Source organism: Phodopus roborovskii, unplaced genomic scaffold (assembly GCF_943737965.1).
Source record: "Phodopus roborovskii unplaced genomic scaffold, PHOROB, whole genome shotgun sequence".
NCBI classification, from domain to species: Eukaryota; Metazoa; Chordata; class Mammalia; order Rodentia; family Cricetidae; genus Phodopus; species Phodopus roborovskii.
In genome coordinates, this window is record NW_026126639.1 from 1,456,212 (window position 1) to 1,475,897 (window position 19,686).

General features: G+C 44.0%; 1 protein-coding gene across 1 annotated transcript; it reads left to right on the forward strand.

Moving 5' to 3' along the window:
- The first annotated feature begins 461 nt into the window (after positions 1-461).
- Pyroxd1 (pyridine nucleotide-disulphide oxidoreductase domain 1) lies at positions 462-19,489 on the forward strand. Its single transcript, XM_051173354.1, has 12 exons — positions 462-538; positions 1,960-2,040; positions 3,250-3,369; positions 6,356-6,484; positions 9,045-9,118; positions 12,481-12,641; positions 13,684-13,784; positions 14,553-14,685; positions 15,719-15,831; positions 16,326-16,448; positions 18,131-18,268; positions 19,029-19,489. The coding sequence occupies exons 1-12, from the start codon at positions 464-466 to the stop codon at positions 19,275-19,277; spliced, it is 1,497 nt and encodes a 498-aa protein (XP_051029311.1). The 5' UTR covers positions 462-463; the 3' UTR covers positions 19,278-19,489.
- Positions 19,490-19,686: the final 197 nt, after the last annotated feature.

Consider the following 19,686-nt stretch of genomic DNA (forward strand, 5'->3'; position numbering starts at 1 on the left):
TCAGGGTTTCCAATTCGATTCCATTGGTCTTCCTGCCTATTTGCACCAATACCAAGCTTCTTACAGAACAATTTGATAGTGTTTGATTGTCATAAAGAAGAAATGTTTCCTCAATGAAAATCTCCCATCTCTAGGTGACCTGCGGTAATTGAGAAGCTTCGTGTTTTTCATCTACAGAATGAGAAGAGAGGGCTACTGTAAGGTGCCTGAAGGCAGCGTCTACCACACAGAGTAAGGTGTGGGTGTGGTAACACAGACATAAAACCCGGGAAAGGCCGAGCCACTTCCAAGCTTGTAAATGCAGGATGAGGAAATACTCAAACGGATTAAGTATGAAGCTTCCGGGCACCCGTAGTTCAGAGTCCATGGACCGAGCGCCGGAAGTGGCTATGCAAGCAGCTTCCCTTCCGGGTGGATAGAGGCTTGCAGGTCACCAGTGTCAGTCAGTCTGTCCGGGGAGAGCATGGCGGCCGTGCGATCGGAGGGGACGTTCGTGGTGGTGGGAGGCGGCATCGCGGGCGTCACGTGTGCGGAGCAGGTTCGTGTGCGCGGGCTCCGCCCCTTCCGGACCCCGTGGGCGGGGGTGGCGAGTTTGGGGGATGCAGCGCTCGGGCTGGCGGAGCATTCTCCGTCCGCAGCCCGCAAGAGGGGCCTTAGCGTTTGCACAGAAAATCCACCCGCTCTTCGTGATTCCTTCACACGTGAAACTTAGTTTCTTGGCAGGTCCCGAGCCCTTAATTAGTACAGTACTTCTGACTCCCAAGATGAGATTGCATCTCCAGCCAAAGTTTGGGGCAAAGGAATACAGATGTAGAATTCCCGGCTATGGTGACCAAGAAAGCGAATCTGACGAGTCCCTATAGGGATGTTGCATACCAACCACTTTAATCCCAAGAAATAGAAGACGTTTGAGTACTTTGAGCGTTTAGTCTTTGCAGGCCATCTTCTGTTTGCCCATCAAGAGTTCTTATTCCAGGCAGCGTTGTAGGGTTTACCCGAGAACGAGAAACTCCACAGTGTAACCTCCAGTGGGGAATAGCATGACACTATTAATTAAGAGACCCAAGCAAGGAAGATTGCCAGAGCTCAGAGCAGATAGGGTTGTATGCCATGCCAAGTGTTTAACGAAAATCTACAAATACGTGGTTTTGACCTGCAGAGTAAAGTGTTCAAATGAAAGCTTTTGACGTGTAATTGGCTACGGTGTTAGGGATAGTGGCCGATGATTGATAGGTGTTTGAGCCTGGGGGCTCGCTTGTGGATCGTTTTCAGGAGTATAAGGTTTTGAGAACTTGATCCAGCAATGGAAATAGGGATGGATTTCATATTATGAAAAATAAACAAAGATGGAGCTAGAGATAGTACTGTCAAATAATTTGAGACAAAGAGCCCTTGCATGTACTAAGGGCATGTTACTGGAAGGAGCTCAGGTTTATGGGCCATGAGGAGAGGCCAGCAGAGAAGCAGCCAGCAGAGAAGCAGAATCCAAGATGAGTTAGTGCTCCCCTGCAAAGTGAGGAAGAAAGGAGGAAATAATGTAACCACAGTAAGGTAAGGCTCCCCATTTTTGTTAAGCTGATGTTAACATGGCTTTGTCTCCCCAGAATACATACCAGTCGGAGAGGAAGCGACAGAGCTTTAGTTTTGTCCTTGGTTGAAGACAAAATGAAAACATAATTTTATGAAACCAGGCAGTTTGTAATAGACTGTTGTAACTTTAAATTAGCATGCAAAATAAGTCAACCAGAGACACCCGGACTTTGCTCACCTTTACTATGAGTGTATTGTTTACTTTAGCACTGAAAGAGTTTAACATTACCAACGCTGTACCATTATGAACAGAACTCAGAATAACAGATTTTACATGCAAAACACTGAAGTTTTATTAGTTGACTGACATCATTTTTTCAGTAATACCTGAAGTAATTTACTAGCCCGTTTTTTCTCTCTAAAATTCAGCTGGCTGTTAACTTTCCTGCAGAAGACATTCTCCTGGTAACAGCCTCTCCCGTTATCAAAGCAGTTACAAACTTCAAGCAGGTAAGAAACTGTGCAACAATGAAATGCATTCAAGATGTAAAACACTGCCTTTTTACCGAATTTGTTGTAATTTGGGAAGTCTGAAGCTGTTTTTCATTAAATGTCTATGTGTTCAACGTATATTAAGTACAGTTATTTTTAATTGAATTGGGAAATTCTGGCGTTTTTCTTGACTTTTATCTCTAATAAGGCAAATAGCACTCTGTGTGATTAACATAGGTCTCTGGGATCCCTGGTAATTCAGAATGTAAAAAGCTTGAATATTACAAGTCCTACAGTCAGATTTTTCACAAAATATTTGCAGAGCTGCCAAGTTCCAACACTGAGCTGTGGTCTGTCACACAGACTAGGGAGTTTGAGCTATACGTGTTTGAGGGTTTGTGGTTGAAGATAGGGCCATGGAGAACTAAAGGGTTTGGACCCAAGATTAAATGCTCACAGGAATCTGAGCTGGAAAGGACAGAGCGAAACCGAGGAGATAGTGATGGTTTTAAAGAAGAGGAAAGAAGGCTCTAAAGATGCAAAACAGTTACCTGGTAAAGAGAGTGGAGAAGCTAGAATACTTTAAGAAAATCATTGTCTGTTCAGTTACATGCCAGTAAAGTCAGTTGTGTTAGCTGACATTTTTAGAGGCAAAGAGGGAAAAAAAAGAAAAAGAAAGAAATCCAAAGCACAGCAGTAGCCGGACCGTTGAGCTTAGCGCAGAAGACACATACATCTACTATATAAAGAATGCATGTATCAATCAGCTCTCTGTCACCCTGACAGAATGCCTGTGAGTATCAGCCTCAGTCAGAAGTTCTATGACTAGGCAGTGTGGCACTTCAGGTCCGTTGGTAGTTATGGGGACCACTGTGACCTGGGTACACACTTGCTCCTACCAGTTGTCACTATCATGGACAAAAGAGGGGTCAGTCCATGATTAGCGTGTGGTAGAACAGTTGCAAACTTCATATAGGCCCCACATAGGGAGGGGGCACCCAGGTTGCGATGCCCTGGGCCTGTCTAGGGGCCTGGCTTCCCTGCAGTGGGCCCCACCTAGAATGACCTCCAGGCCTTTAACTTGTGGGTTTTCAAGGGACATAAGCTCGCGAACCACAGCAGCGCAGTAGGCTAACCTTCCTGTCTGTAAGCATGAACAACACTGTGTAAGTCAAAGGAAATACCTTCTTAAAATGTGCACTTATAAGTCTCTCTGGTCTCGTAAAGGTTTCTAAAGTATTGGAAGAATTTGATGTTGAAGAACAGCCAAGTACTGTGCTGGAAAATCGCTTTCCCAACATTAAGGTCATAGAATCTGGAGTAAAACAGCTGAAGAGTGAAGAACATGTAAGACCTTTTCTTGTTAAATGATATTTTTTTTTTTTAATGTTAAATCCCAGGTTTTACCCCTCTTCTTTTAAGCATGCTTCTGTCATCAACACTCCCTAAGCCCTAAATTGTGTAGGCTAGTGGCATGGATCCCATTATTAGAAAGTTTACCCTCTGGGAAGTCGTGTGAGTAGGTCGTGAGGCACCTTGGGCTCTGTTGGTAGTCATGGAGCACCCACTGTGTCCTGGGCACAGCACAAGGTCCTGGCGTACAACAGGGCTACACACTTGCTCCTACAGTTGTCAGTGTCGTGGGGAGAGTAGACACTGACACTGTGTCATCATTTTATAATGGTGTTCAAGGGGTGAAGTCACAGAATTGCTGTCAAAGCTCGGATGCCGAGCTCTGGTAAGACTCACAGAGGGAATGACGTGCTTGAGCATGGATTTTAGAAGATGGTAAGTTAAGTATTTTACAGGTAGAAAAGGATATTCTAAGAACTGTAACCCCAAGGAAGGAAGGGTTGGGGAGTGGGGGATTGACCAGTCAGTGGGATTAGGGTGTGGGAAAGGAGGCTGATAAGCAAGCTAAGTGAGTAATATTGAGTGATGGCAGGTTTATTTTATAGTTGTATGAAATTGTAGACGTATGGACAATACAGTATTTTAAGTAAGATGTGTCTAACAACAGTGTTGAGGATAAACTGAGGTGGAGCAGGTAGCTCTTGGCCAACAACTAATTACAACATAGTTGCATTGTCCAAAATGATGTAGCGTCTGGTTGACAGGTACAATATAGTTGGAAATGTTTCGGGTTTGAGCTACTCCACAAAGTCTTCTGGACATTGTTCCCCTCACATGTGAAAGCAGATGAGGGGTCTCAGGGATGGTGTATCTTCTGTGAGCTTTAGGAAGGATGCAGATAGGGGTGTGCACTTGTTTCCGTAAGCTCTAAGTTACGAGTACAGTGCAATTCACTAAAAACAAAGGAAAAGTGCCTTGTTTGCTGGAAAAGAACCAGAGTTCCAGATCACAGGGTGGATCCCTTGTTATGGGAGATGTCCCTGTAGTTTCCAGATCACAGGGTGGATCCCTTGTTATGGGAGATGTCCCAGTAGTTTCTCTTGCTGTGAAGAGACAGCATGACCACAGCAACTCTTACAGATAAAATCACTTAATTCAGATGGCTAGCTCATGGTTCAGAGGATGAATCCATCAATTGTCATGGCTGGAAGCATGATGGCATACAGGCAGTCTTGGTGCTGGAGAAGGGGCTGAGGGTTCTACGTCTTCATTCACAGGAAACAGAAACAACTGTGCACCACACTGAGCATGGCTTGAGTAAAGGAGGCCTCAAAGCCCGCCCCCCCACAGTGACACACTTCCTCTAGCAAGGCCACGCCTCCCAATAGTGCTACTCCCTATGAGCTTATGGGGCCAATTGTATTCCAGCTACCTCAGTAGAACAGGGTCCAGGCTCAGTTATTTTACAAATGGAAGCAAGCTCTCAAAGGTGTAGTAAACAGGGCACTCACAAGTCGGAATCTCTCCCAGTGACACCCAAGTGTCCCAAGTGTGATTCTGATCTCATGGCTTGTATGTGTAGGGATGCTGGCTCTGGTCCCTTGTAGCTCAAGCTGCCCTTGGACTGATTATCTACCCGGTCCTAAAACAACAGCCGTGTTACCACCGTAGCGCTGGCTCTTTCTTGGCTGTGTCCAAAAAGTCAGCAATAGCTAATAAAAAGGGTTAGTGTTTTTAGCCGTCTAAATGTGAATCAGTTTAAACCTTGGTCGATCCCTCTGCCTTCTGTCTGTCTGTCTGACCAGATTCGGGCCAGATTCTGAACGGAGACTGGTATCAAGTTTCCGTGGACTACACTGTGTTGGATTATTGGGTTTCATATTTGTGAAAAGTACTGTGGACAAAAAAGCCTCTGTGGAGTAAGTGCTGTGACTGCCAGACTTTACAAATCTCACACACACACACACACACACACACACACACTCACACACACACACACACACACCACGCACACACACACACCACACACACACTCACACACACCACACACACACACACACACCACACACACACGCACACACACACACACACACCACACACACACACACACACACCAAGATGAACGAGTTCATTCTCAGCCCGCGTTTTCACAGTGTCGAGTACTTACCGGTTACTCACTCTCTAACGGACACTAGTTAGACGTAGATTTTCATTCCACATAGAGGAACAAAATAAGCAGATATGCTATGTCATTTTAGATCCACTGGTGTTGATGAAATTAGTGGAAATAATTTTAAAGGTAGGATGTGTCAGTTTTTTATTTGACTCTTTGTGTCCAAGCCTGGTGCACAACTGTGATTTGAGCACTTTGGAAGGGAAGCAGGAAAATCAGGACTACAAGGTCATCCTCAAATACTTAAGAAATTTGAGACCATCTTGGTTTGTATGAGACCCTGTCTCAAAAACACAACAAAAGCTTTTTTTAAAGAAATTCACACATGTAAAATCTTCACTAGTAAATCTGATAAATACTAGCAAAGCTATTGTTACATTTAATAATACAAATACTATTTTAATAATCTAATATTTTATTTTTTAAAAAGACAAGTTACAACTTCAACATGTACTGCTCATTTGAACCCATAGCAAATGTTAAGATTATTAAGGTGTGATATGATTAGAATCAAATGGCCTTTTAGGAGTTTCCTTCAAGATTAAAAAAAAATGTATACATCTTCATTGAAGATTCTCATATCATATTAACTGAAGTCAGCATAACCCTGAGAGTGTGTTAATACAAACCTCTGTGTTTTAGAGAAGGAGAGGTAGTTCCCGCTAGTCTCCACGTGGCTTACGAGGGACGCTCACTACACTAGAGAAGGTGGACTCCCCTTGATTACCCTGTATTGGCTGTTACCGAGCCCCTGTGTTTGTGTTTTGCTTGTCAGCCATTTCTTCCTCTCTTGCCCTGTGTTCACAGTGTATCTTCACAGAAGATGGCCATCAGCATGTGTATAAGAAACTCTGTCTGTGTGCTGGAGCTAAGCCAAAGTTGATCTGTGAGGGAAATCCTTATGTATTAGGAATTCGGGATACCGACAGTGCTCAGGTAATGTCTGAAGGGTGAGTCTGGAAAGCAAAAGTGATTGACAGCCTTTCACTGATCACTAACTCCCACAGTGTCCAAAGAGAGGCAGTCTGACCCGTCATTCAGAGGCCACAGAATCTTTTACCTTCTTTTACCATCGCCAGCTTCACTTTGGCTAATGATTACATGGTTCTAGCTAAAACTGACACCCTGTTCTTCTGGCTGAGACACTTAGCCAAAACATGTATAAAGACAGTGCTGGCATTGCACTTTACTTCAACAGTTAGTCATTCTGTACTGGGAATGTGAGATTTGCAACTAAACAGTGTAACAATCATTTTCCCAAAGTAAAACAAACAGATCTCCAGTAACTTCGCAGCAAATAATATTTGCAGGATGTTTGTGGGTGGGGTCCCAGAGCTTGCTTGGCTTGTTGCTCTGCCCTCTCACAAGCAGAGCCTCCCTCTCCCTGTAAGGCTACACTTCCTTCTATGCAGTGTGGCCCACATTTTTTTTAACTGTGTCAGGACTTACCACCCCATGTTACCAAGAAGCTTTCTGGCTTCATCTCCACACCCCGCGGGGATGCGATTACGTTGCATTGATATGATCCGTGTTCTTTCAAGCGGCTAACGATTTTCTCCAGGCTGCTGTTGCCATAATTCCTCGGGAATTTAGAGGAGACTTTAGCAGAGCTCAGTAGCTTCTCATGAACAATGAGGCTTGTTTTAGCAGAGCACGCTTGTGACTGCTTCGGCTCAGCCTTTACTCCAGGGACTCACTGGCCCCTCGGGACATCCCTTGTGACTCCAGGAAACACTGCCACAGAGGCAGCTGCATGGCTGAAGGGAAGGCGTGCAGTATTAATTGGGGTGCATAAGATGGTGTGCGAATCGGGATTTATGGGGATGTTTACTCTAGGGTAACTCCTGAGTGCTCCCCAGAGAGTATGGTTACTCTAGGGTAACTCCTCAGTGCTCCCCAGAGAGTATGGTTACTCTGGGGTAACTCCTCAGTGCTCCCCAGAGAGTATGGTTACTCTGGGATAACTCCTCAATGCTCCCCAGAGAGTATGGTTACTCTGGGGTAACTCCTCCTCAGTGCTCCCCAGAGAGTATGGTTACTCTAGGGTAACTCCAGTGCTCCCCAGAGAGTATGGTTACTCTAGGGTAGCCCCTCAGTGCTCCCCAGAGAGTATGGTTACTCTGGGATAACTCCAGTGCTCCCCAGAGAGTATGGTTACTCTGGGGTAACTCCTCCTCAGTGCTCCCCAGAGAGTATGGTTACTCTGGGGTAACTCCTCCTCAGTGCTCCCCAGAGAGTATGGTTACTCTGGGGTAACTCCTCCTCAGTGCTCCCCAGAGAGTATGGTTACTCTGGGGTAACTCCTCCTCAGTGCTCCCCAGAGAGTATGGTTACTCTTGGGTAACTCCTTAGTGCTCCCCAGAGAGTATGGTTACTCTTGGGTAACTCCTCAGTGCTCCCCAGAGAGTATGGTTACTCTTGGGTAACTCCTCAGTGCTCCCCAGAGTATGGTTACTCTGGGGTAACTCCTCCTCAGTGCTCCCCAGAGAGTATGGTTACTCTGGGGTAACTCCTCCTCAGTGCTCCCCAGAGAGTATGGTTACTCTGGGGTAACTCCAGTGCTCCCCAGAGAGTATGGTTACTCTGGGGTAACTCCTCCTCAGTGCTCCCCAGAGAGTATGGTTACTCTGGGGTAACTCCAGTGCTCCCCAGAGAGTATGGTTACTCTGGGGTAACTCCTCAGTGCTTTCCATGTGTGGCTGAAATGTGTGATCTTCTCCTCTGAACACCTGCTCCTTGTAGAACTTCCTTAAGGTCTGACCCTTGAATGGCAGCAAATGAAAACTCCAGTGCTTAGCTTATAGTCGGTGATTATGCTTTCAAGTGAACTTAATGGTGGTGGTTACTTAGAAGGGAGGAATGAATTACTTTTCTGAAGTCATCCTAAAGAAGGGACATCTGTACCTGTGCAAGTGCCAGGAGGGCCACAGACTACTCTGAGCTCATCTTAATCATGAGGGAAGGTTGTGCAAGAGGCACTAGTCATCATAAAATGGTAACATTTCTTCAATTAAATGTTACAAATTATTGTGTCCTTGCTACTCAACTTTTGCATATGCGATGTTGCGTACAGGTGCCATCATCCTTACACAAACACGGGCACCATGGGACATAGAAGGTTAAGTAGCTCATCCCAGGTTGTCTTGTTAGAAACTGCTAAGGCCAGGGACTCCTAATTTACGTGCCCTGACTCTCAGTCCAGGGAAGCCAGTGATGGGACCTACCTGCTTACAGCAATGGGTCAGTCAAACACGAGGCACGTGGTGATCCAGACAGCATCTCTTCCTGAGGTTCACGGGGCTTTAAAACACGGTGACACAAAGGCAGGAAGCACATGGGGAGGCCATAATGCTAATTGGGAGGAAGTGTCCTGGCATGGGGGAGCACATTTTATTTTGTTGTCCACCTGTAAACTCTGTAAACCGCCCATGCTTAGAATATTATCAGCGATACTTCTACTCTGTCAAAATGCTGTCTCCTTGTTTCTTCCTGACAGGAGTTTCAGAGACAGCTTACAAAAGCCAAGAGAATAATGATCGTCGGGAACGGCGGCATTGCACTTGAGCTGGTGTAAGTCTCTCATACTAAAAGATACTCTGAGATTATATCATTATTGGCAGATGAGAAAACATCTTAAATGTCGAGAGAATATATATGCCTTCCCGTATGCTTTTTAAGAGAACCCACTTTACTATTTAACCCTTATGGAACCCAACTTGCAGAAATACTGCTAAATATACAGGGTCTGGGGTGTGTTTAACCTGGGCTTGTTAGACTTGCGATGTGTTCTGTAAGCATGCACTGCTTAACAGTCTACATATGCATACCGTTAGCCGTCTCTTGGCGCCGCTTCTACCCAGCATGCCTCACTCGCCCAGCATCTTGTCATGCTGATTAGGACGTGTGTTCTTCCCAGCTCTTGATCTGTGGCTTGGAGAAATGAGAGCACCTAATATGGATGTTTTCATCATAAGACACTTCAAATTCAGTGAGCACTGAGGAACGTTCCTCTGTCAGCTGCATGACCCCGACTCACTTTTCCTCAGGAGTTTTGTCCACTAGCCGTGGCTCACAAGGAAGAGTGGGTGGTTTTCATGCTAGGAAGGCTGGTCCAAACCAACTTGGACTTAAAACAAATCTGAATTAAAACGAGGTCTTCTCAAGTGTTTGCTTACAGCACCCATTCCAACTCCCCGCCTGGTTTACCTGTCCTTTAGAGAACAGCCACGCCACAGGGTACCTGGGTACCAGGGTGGCGGTCCTCAGATGACTGTGACAGCTGTGGCACTGTGCAGGGAAATGCAGGGAAACAAGTCCACTGAGCCTCGGTGTTGATTGGAGGGGTGAGGGGACCACACATGCTCCTCTAGCTGCTTCCAAAGTACCCCGTGGGCTATCAGTGCTATAGTTACATTGAAACCTTTTTCCTGTTTGCTATCTGTTAAGTAAACAGACAGCTTTGCATGCGGCAGGCTCTGTTAGCTGGAGGGAAGTCTCTTAACATGCTGCCCCTGATTCTGTGATCTGAGTCAGCACTCATGGTGAAAAGTGACAGTCAACCCTTCTGTTCTGTGACACTCTGTGCCCCAGTGGCCAGTGCTAGCTATGTCCTCTGCGTTCCTTTATGCTGGTTACTGTCCCTGCTATGCCCCTGCCAATCTCTAAAGGCAGTTTGATACTTTCCCTTCCAAAGACACACAACAAATAATTGTTGTAATTTCACACAGTCACAATACCTGTAATACCTTTCTTTAGAGTGGTTTCTAAAGTGGAGGTATCTCCCAGTGTGATACCAAGCTTTGGTATCTTGCTGAGAACACTGTTAGCATTATGAAGAGTTGACTAAAGGGTGCTCTTGAAGGAGAGCTAACACAGTAGTCTCTCATGATTACATATGTAATGCGGCCTGCTAGTCAGTCATGAGGATGTTATGCCACACTGACTGTTATATGCTGTGACATTACGTCTAGAAGTATGGATGACATACAAATTTCCACATTATAAAAAGAAAAGCATTTCATAACCATGCTTAAATGTATGTGAAGTATGAAATGTGTTCAACCCACATGTATGTTCTCTACTTTCTTCTGGTGAGCAATGTTATATATGTAGCCTGAGCAGCACCAAATCCAGTGTCTTTCCAGTGATCAGAAACTCAGTGACTATGAATGTTCATTGGCCGGGATGGGGCAATAGAGTCTACCACATATCAGAAGGTGTGACTTCCCGGTATTGTGGAGCCACGGGCACTAAACCTTTGTTTATCTCTAGCTATGGATTAGTCTAGGAAAGTCATCCCGCCAGCCTATAAATAAAGATGGCGGTATTTTATACCGTAACAGTGAGAAAATGGCAAGCTATCTCAGCAGGTTAGTTAGTGCACGCTTGACCTCAGTCAGCCCCAGGGCCTGTCCATGTCTATCAAGGTGTGAGAGCTAACTCCAGTGTTGACCTCTGACCTCCACATGCATACCGTGGTCGTGGGAGATGCCTACACACAAGACATAACAATCACACAAATTTTACAAAGAATGGACTTCATAAAGTTATCACAACGTTCATATGCATGCCGTGACACATGTACCCACATACAAGATGCACATACAAGGGTAAAGAAAAATGTTAAAGTGTTAAAAAATATATTAATTACACTCTTACTGTTATAAAATCCAAGTGTCCTACGGAAGGAGGTCTGCACATCCAATTTGATATATACACACACACACACACACACACACACACACACACACACGTTTTACCCTAATAGTTTATTAAATAGCAGAAAGTATCTGCGTCATGATGGCCATCGGCAGGGAATGGAATGCACACAGCATGCTTGTGTCCACATCTAGATAAATGACATGCTGGGAGCTTGGTTAGCTGGTGAATGGCAACAGAGGCCAGTTTGTATTACCAAGGACACAGTTTTCCCCTTTAAGGTCCTCATCTCTCTGAACTGCATCTCTTCTGTTAAAGGGTTTGGGAAGAGAAATTAAAGCAGGTGATAGTTCTTTACAACTGCATGAAGGTGTAGGCTACAAACCTTCCTACCTTCTTACATGAGCATCTAGAAAACAGTTACCACATGAAGCAGTGTTTCCAGTGTTCTTAGGTCATATCACCCATCCATTCATTCATCTGAAATACATACATCTATACATATACACATCTGTACATACATACAGACATCTGTACATACATCTGTATATACAGACATTTGTACACACATCTATACATACATATATACATCTATACATACATGCACACATATGAACATACATACAGACATTTGTACATACATACAGACATCTATACATACACATGTACATCTGTACATACATACACACATCTGTATGTACATACATCTGTACATCTATACACACATACACAACCTTACATACATACACACATCTCAACATACATACAGCCATCTGTACATACATACACACATCTATATATACACATATACATCTATACATACATACACACATCTGTATGTACATACATCTGTATATACATACATCTGTACACACATCTATACATACACATATACATCTATACATACATACACCCATCTGAACATACATACAGACATCTGAACATACATAAACACAGCTATACATACATATATGCATGTATACGTATATCTATACATACATGTGACTGCTTCTGTCACAGCCAGATAGTGCCCCTGGAACACACTGATATAGCTGTGTTGTCCACTGAACACTGGAAGGACAGTCATTGTGAGGCATGTTATGTGGTATTCTGTACATGGCATTACTGGGTTCTTTCTGTAAAGCTGACATACTTGCTGTGAACTGCTCTCCTCTGTAGCCCATGTCCTTTGCTTGTGCTGCACAGGACAGGTGTTACTCGCAGAGATTTTTCTCCCTTGACTTTCCTACAGGAAACTGTAACATTCCTCCTAGGTATGAAATTGAAGGCTGTGAAGTGATTTGGGCCATAAAGGATAAAGCCATTGGGAATACTTTCTTTGACGCAGGCGCAGCAGAATTTTTGACTTCCAAGCTCATGTCTGAAAAGTCAGAGGCTAAAATCGCACATAGACGAACCATATATACAATTGAAGGTAAGTACCTGACTTGTTACATTTGCAGATGAACTATTTTTTAACAATAAGAAAATTCAGTAAAAAGTATTCAGGGGGCAGGAATATGGATATTTACTTCTATGTCTTTATATGCAATTTTCAGATTAGAAAGTACATGGGGGCTGGAGAGATGACTCAGTAGTTAAGAACACCCCTGCTCCTTATGAAGACCCAAGTTTGATTCCCAGTACCCACAAATGAACCCACAACATCTGTAACTCTAGTTCCAAGGGAACCAGCCCAGTACCCACAAATGAACCCACAACATCTGTAACTCTAGTTCCAAGGGAACCAGCACCCCCTTCCAGCCTCCAAGGGGGCCAAGAGCATAAGTAGTGGACAGACAGACATGCAGGTGAAACACCCACACACGTGAAATATATCTGTATTAAAGGGTTGATGGTGTGCACCTTTAATCTCAGCACACAAGAGTCAGTGGCAGGCTCTCTCTCTTCACAGAGCCTAGGCCAGCCAGGGCTACGAAGTAAGACCCAATCTCGAAGCAAAAACAAAATCTGAACAACTATTTTTAACAAGTTAATTTAAAGTAGAAAATACATACTTAATACGCATGGGAATTTTAAATTAAGCAGCCCATTTGCATCTTGGCAAAGAATCGCTACAATTGAGCAATGTCCACTACTACTTTCTACAAAGTCCACTGAGAACCATACTCACTGGTTTACATTTAAGAGCCTTGAAAGAATCTTGGCTCATGAAATTCAAAGTGAATTTTCTAAGTTTTGCCGAGGCTACAGAATTTAGACTCGAATAGCTAACTTTCATACCCTTACTAAATTAGCAAGTATGCGACACTGAGGCACACTGGTGCATACGGTGTGTAGGTGAAGAGGTCACCCATTCTGTCACTGTCATGGAACACTAAGGAAGGAAGCAGCCAGCGAAGGGATCGTGCCACCATGCCGCATGTCTGCATGAGAACCAGGGCACTGCCCAGAGGCTTCAGAGCTAACCGGTTCTCTGCCCAGCCACTCTAAAATCATCTGAGTTCATTTCTTAGGAGCAAAAGACGAAAACAGAAGCAAAGCTAAAGCTGATAATGTGGGCAGTGCCCTTGGACCAGACTGGCATGGAGGCTTGAATCTGAAAGGACCAGAAGAGGTATGTTTCCATAAACTGATGAAACCCAGCCAAACACCAAATCTCTGCATCTCTTGACTGTAAGTCCACCATGCAGGAAGATCTTCAGAGCCCAGTTGCCCAACCAAAATAGTGAATATGAAATTTGTATAAAAGAAATGTTCAGCCTGCTTTCTAACTGCCGAACTGGAGATGTCTGCATGCAGACTACAGGGATAAACCACAGTCCTGTCCTGTGCTGAACATCCCTTTGATGCATGCAGTGCTCTTATGAAAGTTTTTAGGTGGAGTCAGATATTTCATATTTTAATTGAATAAGCAGATAAGTTGCTTTCGTGTAACACTAAAAATTTTTTTTTTTAAGTTAGAAAAAAAAGCTGTCATTCGTGCCTGAATTTGCTTTGAGACTTTTCTGGGCTTTGGTGGGTGAGAGGGGAGCCGCCTCAATGGTATCTAACTGGGGATAGAAATGGCACGGGATCGTTTCCCCCAGGCATTTCCTACAATGGCAGTGTCAACATCCAGGGCTTTAAGATTCCATCAGTGGATGCTGCGGCCTGCTGCCTGCTGCCTCCTTGGTGCATCTGTTACTTCTGTGACTTCACAGGGTCCCCTCTTCCACTCACCCTGTCACACTTGGCATTTCCAGTGCCGGGTGGGTTCTGCTCACTCGTGTAGCAATCTCTGAGGGGCTTGTTTGGGAACACCAGCCTGCTGTATTTAAACTACAGTATCTGTCTCTGCAGGCACTGACTGCATTGTGCTGACCAGCGTTTATTTCCTTTCCAGTTTTCACACAGCATTCACATTGAAACCAGATGTGAAGTAAAGAACATCTACCTTCAAGAGGAATTTAAGATTACAAAGAAAAAGCCCTTGACTTTTCCAAAGCATCAGGATAAGCCAGTTACAGTTGATAAAGGTAAAAGGAAAAATATCACTCCTTAAAAATATATATATATATATATGTATGTATGTATGTATACATATACACACACACATAATACATACATACATATATATATATACACACACAATTTTTTGAGACAGGATTTCTCTGTCACCCTGGCTGTCCTGCAATTCTCTCTTTAGACCAGGCTGGCCTCGAACTCAGAGATCTACCTGCCTCTGCCCACCTAGTACTGGGATTAAAGGTGTGTGCCACTACTGCCTGGTGCTATATTTTATTTTCAACTTCACATTTTCATATAAAATCTGGTTAAAAATAATCAGAAACTTTGGGCTCTCATTTCAGTACTTTTCTCGAGAATTCCATGTTACGAGGCTTTCCATTTTATTTGGGTTCAGTGTTTGAACCATTACAACCCAGCCCAGGAACCCAGTCAGTACTACACAGACTAAAACAAACTAGAAGCTTTCATAAGTAACATGACTACAAGTAACAAAATTTCTAGATCAAATTTAAAAATCTATGTGTTTGGGACTAAGTGCAGATGCCTGGTCTCATTCTACACCACTTGAGAACTACTCCAAACACACAGTCCTGTGAACTATCAGTCAGGCAGCTAATGTTCTGGAATCTTCCATGTTTGTTTGTTTTGGTTTGGTTTGGTTGTTTTCTTGTTTAGAAATAGAATGGTAGAGTTGGGACTGTGGACAGGAACATGAGGAAGGGCTGGGTTAAATGCTGAGTGACGTAAGTATTGATCAGATCGCTTCACAAGTTATTTAGAAAGTGATCATCAGTTTAAATTTACTGTTAACTTCTCTGCACACGTCCAAAGGACAGTGTTTAGTCCCCTTTGGAGTACCCTGCTTTTGAAGCTGCCAAGCACAAAGCAATGTCACTGCGTTCTGTTGTCCCAGCCACAGGGCCTTCTGAAATCAAGAGGCGCTCTAAAGCCGCCTGCCTTTGCTGTTTCTGTTCCGTCCACGACACTGAGGGAACTGCTAGAGAGGACACTTGAGAATTGAATTATTCTTCTTCTTTAAAGAAACGTGGCCCGTGTATGTGGAATTAAGCAATGGGAAAATATACGGCTGCGATTTCATTGTCAGTGCTACAGGAGTCACACCAAACGTACACCCTTTTCTCCATGGAAACAATGTAAGGTGAAGTCTGTCCGCTTCCTAATCTTTATCATTTTAGTAAACTGTAACTGACTTGATTTACAGTATTCTCTTCTACTTAGCATCCCTATGCACGTAACATCCAGCTTAAGTATCACCAGGGACATAATGTCCAATTTATTTATGTCAACATTGGTGGGAGACTGACCTGTATGGATTCTCAAGAGTAAATCTTGCAGACTGTTACACTAGCATCTTAGCATTGGAAGTGTTAAAGAATGCTCTTCTAATTAGGGTTGGAGTAAACACGACTGACTACTGACTATTGGGTGTTTTTGATAGTAAAACTCTTGAGACTTGAGTCTGTTGGGTAGGAACTGAATCCCTGAACGTTCTGGCCAGGTGTCTACACTGGGCAGATGCTTCTGCCTCTCTGATCAGGGCTTGGTTAACACACACGCTTGACTTCCTCGTTAGAGGGAAATGTCACTTTCTGTTTTTGTCACCCTTGTGCTAATGACAACTGCTTAGTTTGATCTGGGGGAAGATGGCGGCCTGAAAGTGGATGAGCAGATGCGCACGTCACTCCCTGACATCTATGCTGCTGGAGACATCTGCACTGCATGCTGGCAACCGAGCCCAGTCTGGCAGCAGGTGAGCCCACGCCTGTGACCATGCGTCTGTCAGATTCCATTTATCTGCACTAAGCAGTTGCTATCAATGGATCCAGTTTTCTGAGCCAGCTTTTCTACTCTAAGGTGGAAGCCATCGCTGCTGATTTGTGGGTGCATAACTAGATTCCCACTGTAAAGTCACTTTACAGTAAGCAGGAATGTTTTTAATTTAGAAAGCATTCTGGGTGTTATCTTTCTCTTCTGCGTAACCCCTTCAGGACAAATTACATCTTTAATTTATGTCAAAACCTGATACACGGGAACAACATCTCAAAAGAGTAGATAACCCTTATTCTAAGGGAATTTCATAGTTCCACATTCTAATTTGCAAGAAAGACACTTAATTAGCTTTTTATCACCCACACTGCAGATGTAAGGGAGTTTCAGGTTCAAACAACTCGGGTACATCCAGGCCACAGCCAACAGGCCTGTTCCCAGGATGGCTCTGGATGTGGCCCTGGCATAAAACTGTAAACGGACTTAAATGTCCGCATGCTGCTCAGTCACCAGTGTGAACCCTAGGGATGGTATCGGGCTGCAGTGTCGGTCGGTGCCTGGGTAGGTAATGCCAGCAGTGTGGCGCTAGGCTGCGTCTGCTGCCAATCTGCTGTTGCTAGGCAGTTTACTCCCCAGCAGACCCTTCCTTCATCAGACCTTCTACAGAGACTGAGTTAAAGTAAAAACTCTCTAGACACTCTGAGGCTCATGCTGCAGCTGTGATTGTACTGAAAGACAGCGGGAGGAGCGCACGCTCAGAGGGGCCGGCCGGCAGGGAAGCCTGTTCTCATAGCCATGGGGCAGCGTCACCGTTTATTTCAGGGGAAGACATGGAAGATCAGAAAAGCTAGATAGGTAAACAAATTAGTATTTTACTCTCCTGTGACTCCCAAGGCTACGATTTTTGTCTTCTATTGGGAGAGTTAAAAAACTTCTGTGGAAATGTAATGAAAGCATATAAAGGTGAGATGTGTTCTGTCTTAAAGAATCTGCAGCATCCTCTGAGAATCTGCCTGAAACCTCATCTGCGTCTGTCTGAGCAGAGTCAGCTCAGAGGCCATCACTGTCTGGTCCTGGGAAGTGAAGGCACTGGAAATACTTTGTTCCCACCTTGTAAAGACGAAAATGGTTCACTATATTTAATAGATATTATATTCAAACATACAGTTGGGTATCAATCCTCTATGTCTGGTGCAGTAATTTAGGATTAGCAAATACCATGTTGACTGGCATTCAGTGGTGACCACTAAAGACAACACTAGCTGGGACAAAGGCATAGAAGTTAGCTTAAGGGAATTTGTAAGATTGAAATTGTAGGGAAGGTGCAGTAGTTGAAGTGGGTATAAAAGCTCTTGCTACACAAACCCTGAAGGCCAGAGTTTGAGTTCGCAGAACCCATGTTAAAGCTGGGGTCATCATAAGCCACCGCATCCCAGCACTCTCCTACTGAGCGTCAGAAGAGCAGCTAACCTGGCATACTCAATCGAAAAAGAGTGGGAAGCAAGACGGACTCAAGGTGCCCACTGACACTCAAACATGCTCCTGGCATGCATACACTCATGTTCATGCTCATGAATATGCCTATACACACCCATATTCATGGGTGAAACTTTTATTCAGATAGTAACTAGAAGTACTGTAAAGTGCCATTTCCCATTATTTCAGATGAGACTGTGGACCCAGGCACGGCAGATGGGGTGGTACGCAGCCAAGTGCATGGCTGCGGCTACTTCCGGACACTCAATCGACATGGATTTCAGCTTTGAACTCTTCGCTCACGTCACAAAATTTTTTAACTATAAGGTAAGATGATAAAGGGAAAAAAATACCCTTTGTGCTTGAAAGTATTACAACTGTGTCTCTTCTCAAATAATTATCTGTGGTTTAAACTGTTATCAAAATGATGTTTTGGGGACTGGAAAGATGGCTCAGTAGTTACTGCTAATCTCGAGAGTTCCCTGCTCCCACATTAGACAGCTCACAGGCACCTATAACTCCAGTTCAAGGGGATCTGACACTCTCTGCTGGGCCCCATGGGAACCTGCATACCCATGATGCAAGCACAGGCATGTATACACACAGGTACACACATGCACATCAATAAAGAACCAGGAGCTCTGGTTCTCTCCATTCTGACACAGGTCTCCACTTCCCTCAACTAGACATAGGGGAAACATGTCTGCAAGTCTGAGGGAAAGTCTGATTCAATCGCATGTTAATTTCCAAGCCATGGTTTCAGGAAAGCGGTTCACTCTGCATGGGGGGGGGGGCACTTTTAACGTTCTTAAAGACTGGATAGTATACCCACATATATTTTCTACTTTTAATATTAAAATATTAATGATGCCAGTTTAACGTGATTGTAGGCTGTGTGGCAGTGTGTTCATGCCATTCAGGTGCTTTCTTTGGGTTCCTCCCACGGCGGAACTGTTTTGATTTTTTTTTTTGTTTTTTTTTTTTTTTTTTTGTCTAAGCTAACATGACCCAGATAAATGGATTTACGTTATTTGTGGGGGAGTTGGAAGGGGCTACTCATAAAAGTGACCTTTTCACCCTCATGCAGGTTGTTCTGCTGGGAAAATACAATGCACAAGGCCTAGGCTCGGATCACGAGTTAATGCTGAGGTGCACCAGGGGACAGGAGTATGTCAAAGTCGTCATGCAGAATGGACGCATGATGGGAGCTGTCTTAATTGGTGAAACTGATTTAGAGGAAACATTTGAAAATTTAATTTTAAACCAGATGGACCTTTCATCATATGGAGAGAACCTCCTAGATCCAAATATCGATATAGAGGATTATTTTGACTGACACTGGAATTTCTTCAGTAACGAAGTTTCAAAATAAGAAGGAAAAATAACAACTGCACCAAGTGAATGACCCCACAAGTCAAGAATGCAGAAGCCAGAGTCCTGGTTCGGAAGAAGTCAAGAAAACTCCTAGGATGAACTCAGTTTAATGATTAATTCACAGATGAACATTCCTATTACAGAGTTGACAATAAACCTTGACTCACCCAAAAACACTCAGTCCAGATCTTTTCTTTGTATGAATATCAAAGTAAGGCCAGGGATTCCAGAGGCTTGCTGTCTTGATTACTTAGACTGTTCAGAATCTTGCTGATACACTTGGTACTGATTACTTACTGTTTTTATCTAAATTATAGCAGTAGCTTTTTCTAATCAGAAATCATCTACATTACTCAGCTTAAAGTGGCGCC